Genomic DNA, 285 nt, shown 5'->3' with positions numbered 1-285 from the left:
GAAAGGAAGATCGTCTCGATCATCCGCGGGGAGGAAAGCGACTCGCCGAACAACCTACTGTCCCTCTTTACGCGCAAATTCGATCCTCCGTGTATCGGTTATACGATAGACACCGGCAACTTAGTTACGACGAAAGATTCGCCTTGCTTCGATCGGCAATCACGGCCTGCTCTTCGATTTGCTCTTCGATTCCCCGAGACAGTCGGTGTTCGTTGCCGCTGCAACCGAGAAGATCCGAGTCTCGACGATTTACCGACGAGAATCGCCGCGGCGACGCCAGCACGG

The 285-nt window shown here is 55.4% G+C and overlaps 1 protein-coding gene across 1 annotated transcript in view; it reads left to right on the top strand.

Moving 5' to 3' along the window:
* Positions 1-5: 5 nt before the first annotated feature.
* The window catches only part of LOC112213486, a gene marked incomplete at its 5' end in the record, with an annotated part of 887 nt that continues 607 nt past the window's right edge, over positions 6-285 (top strand). The window contains one exon of the mRNA XM_024370254.2: positions 6-285. This exon is cut by the window's right edge and continues 607 nt beyond it. Coding sequence (XP_024226022.1) covers positions 6-285 — 280 coding nt within the window.

The sequence above is a fragment of the Bombus impatiens genome, unplaced genomic scaffold (assembly GCF_000188095.3).
Source record: "Bombus impatiens unplaced genomic scaffold, BIMP_2.2 scf_0675, whole genome shotgun sequence".
Classification (NCBI taxonomy): Eukaryota; Metazoa; Arthropoda; class Insecta; order Hymenoptera; family Apidae; genus Bombus; species Bombus impatiens.
The sequence above is the reverse complement of the archived record's forward strand: the minus strand, read 5'-3'. Positions and strand labels throughout refer to the sequence as shown.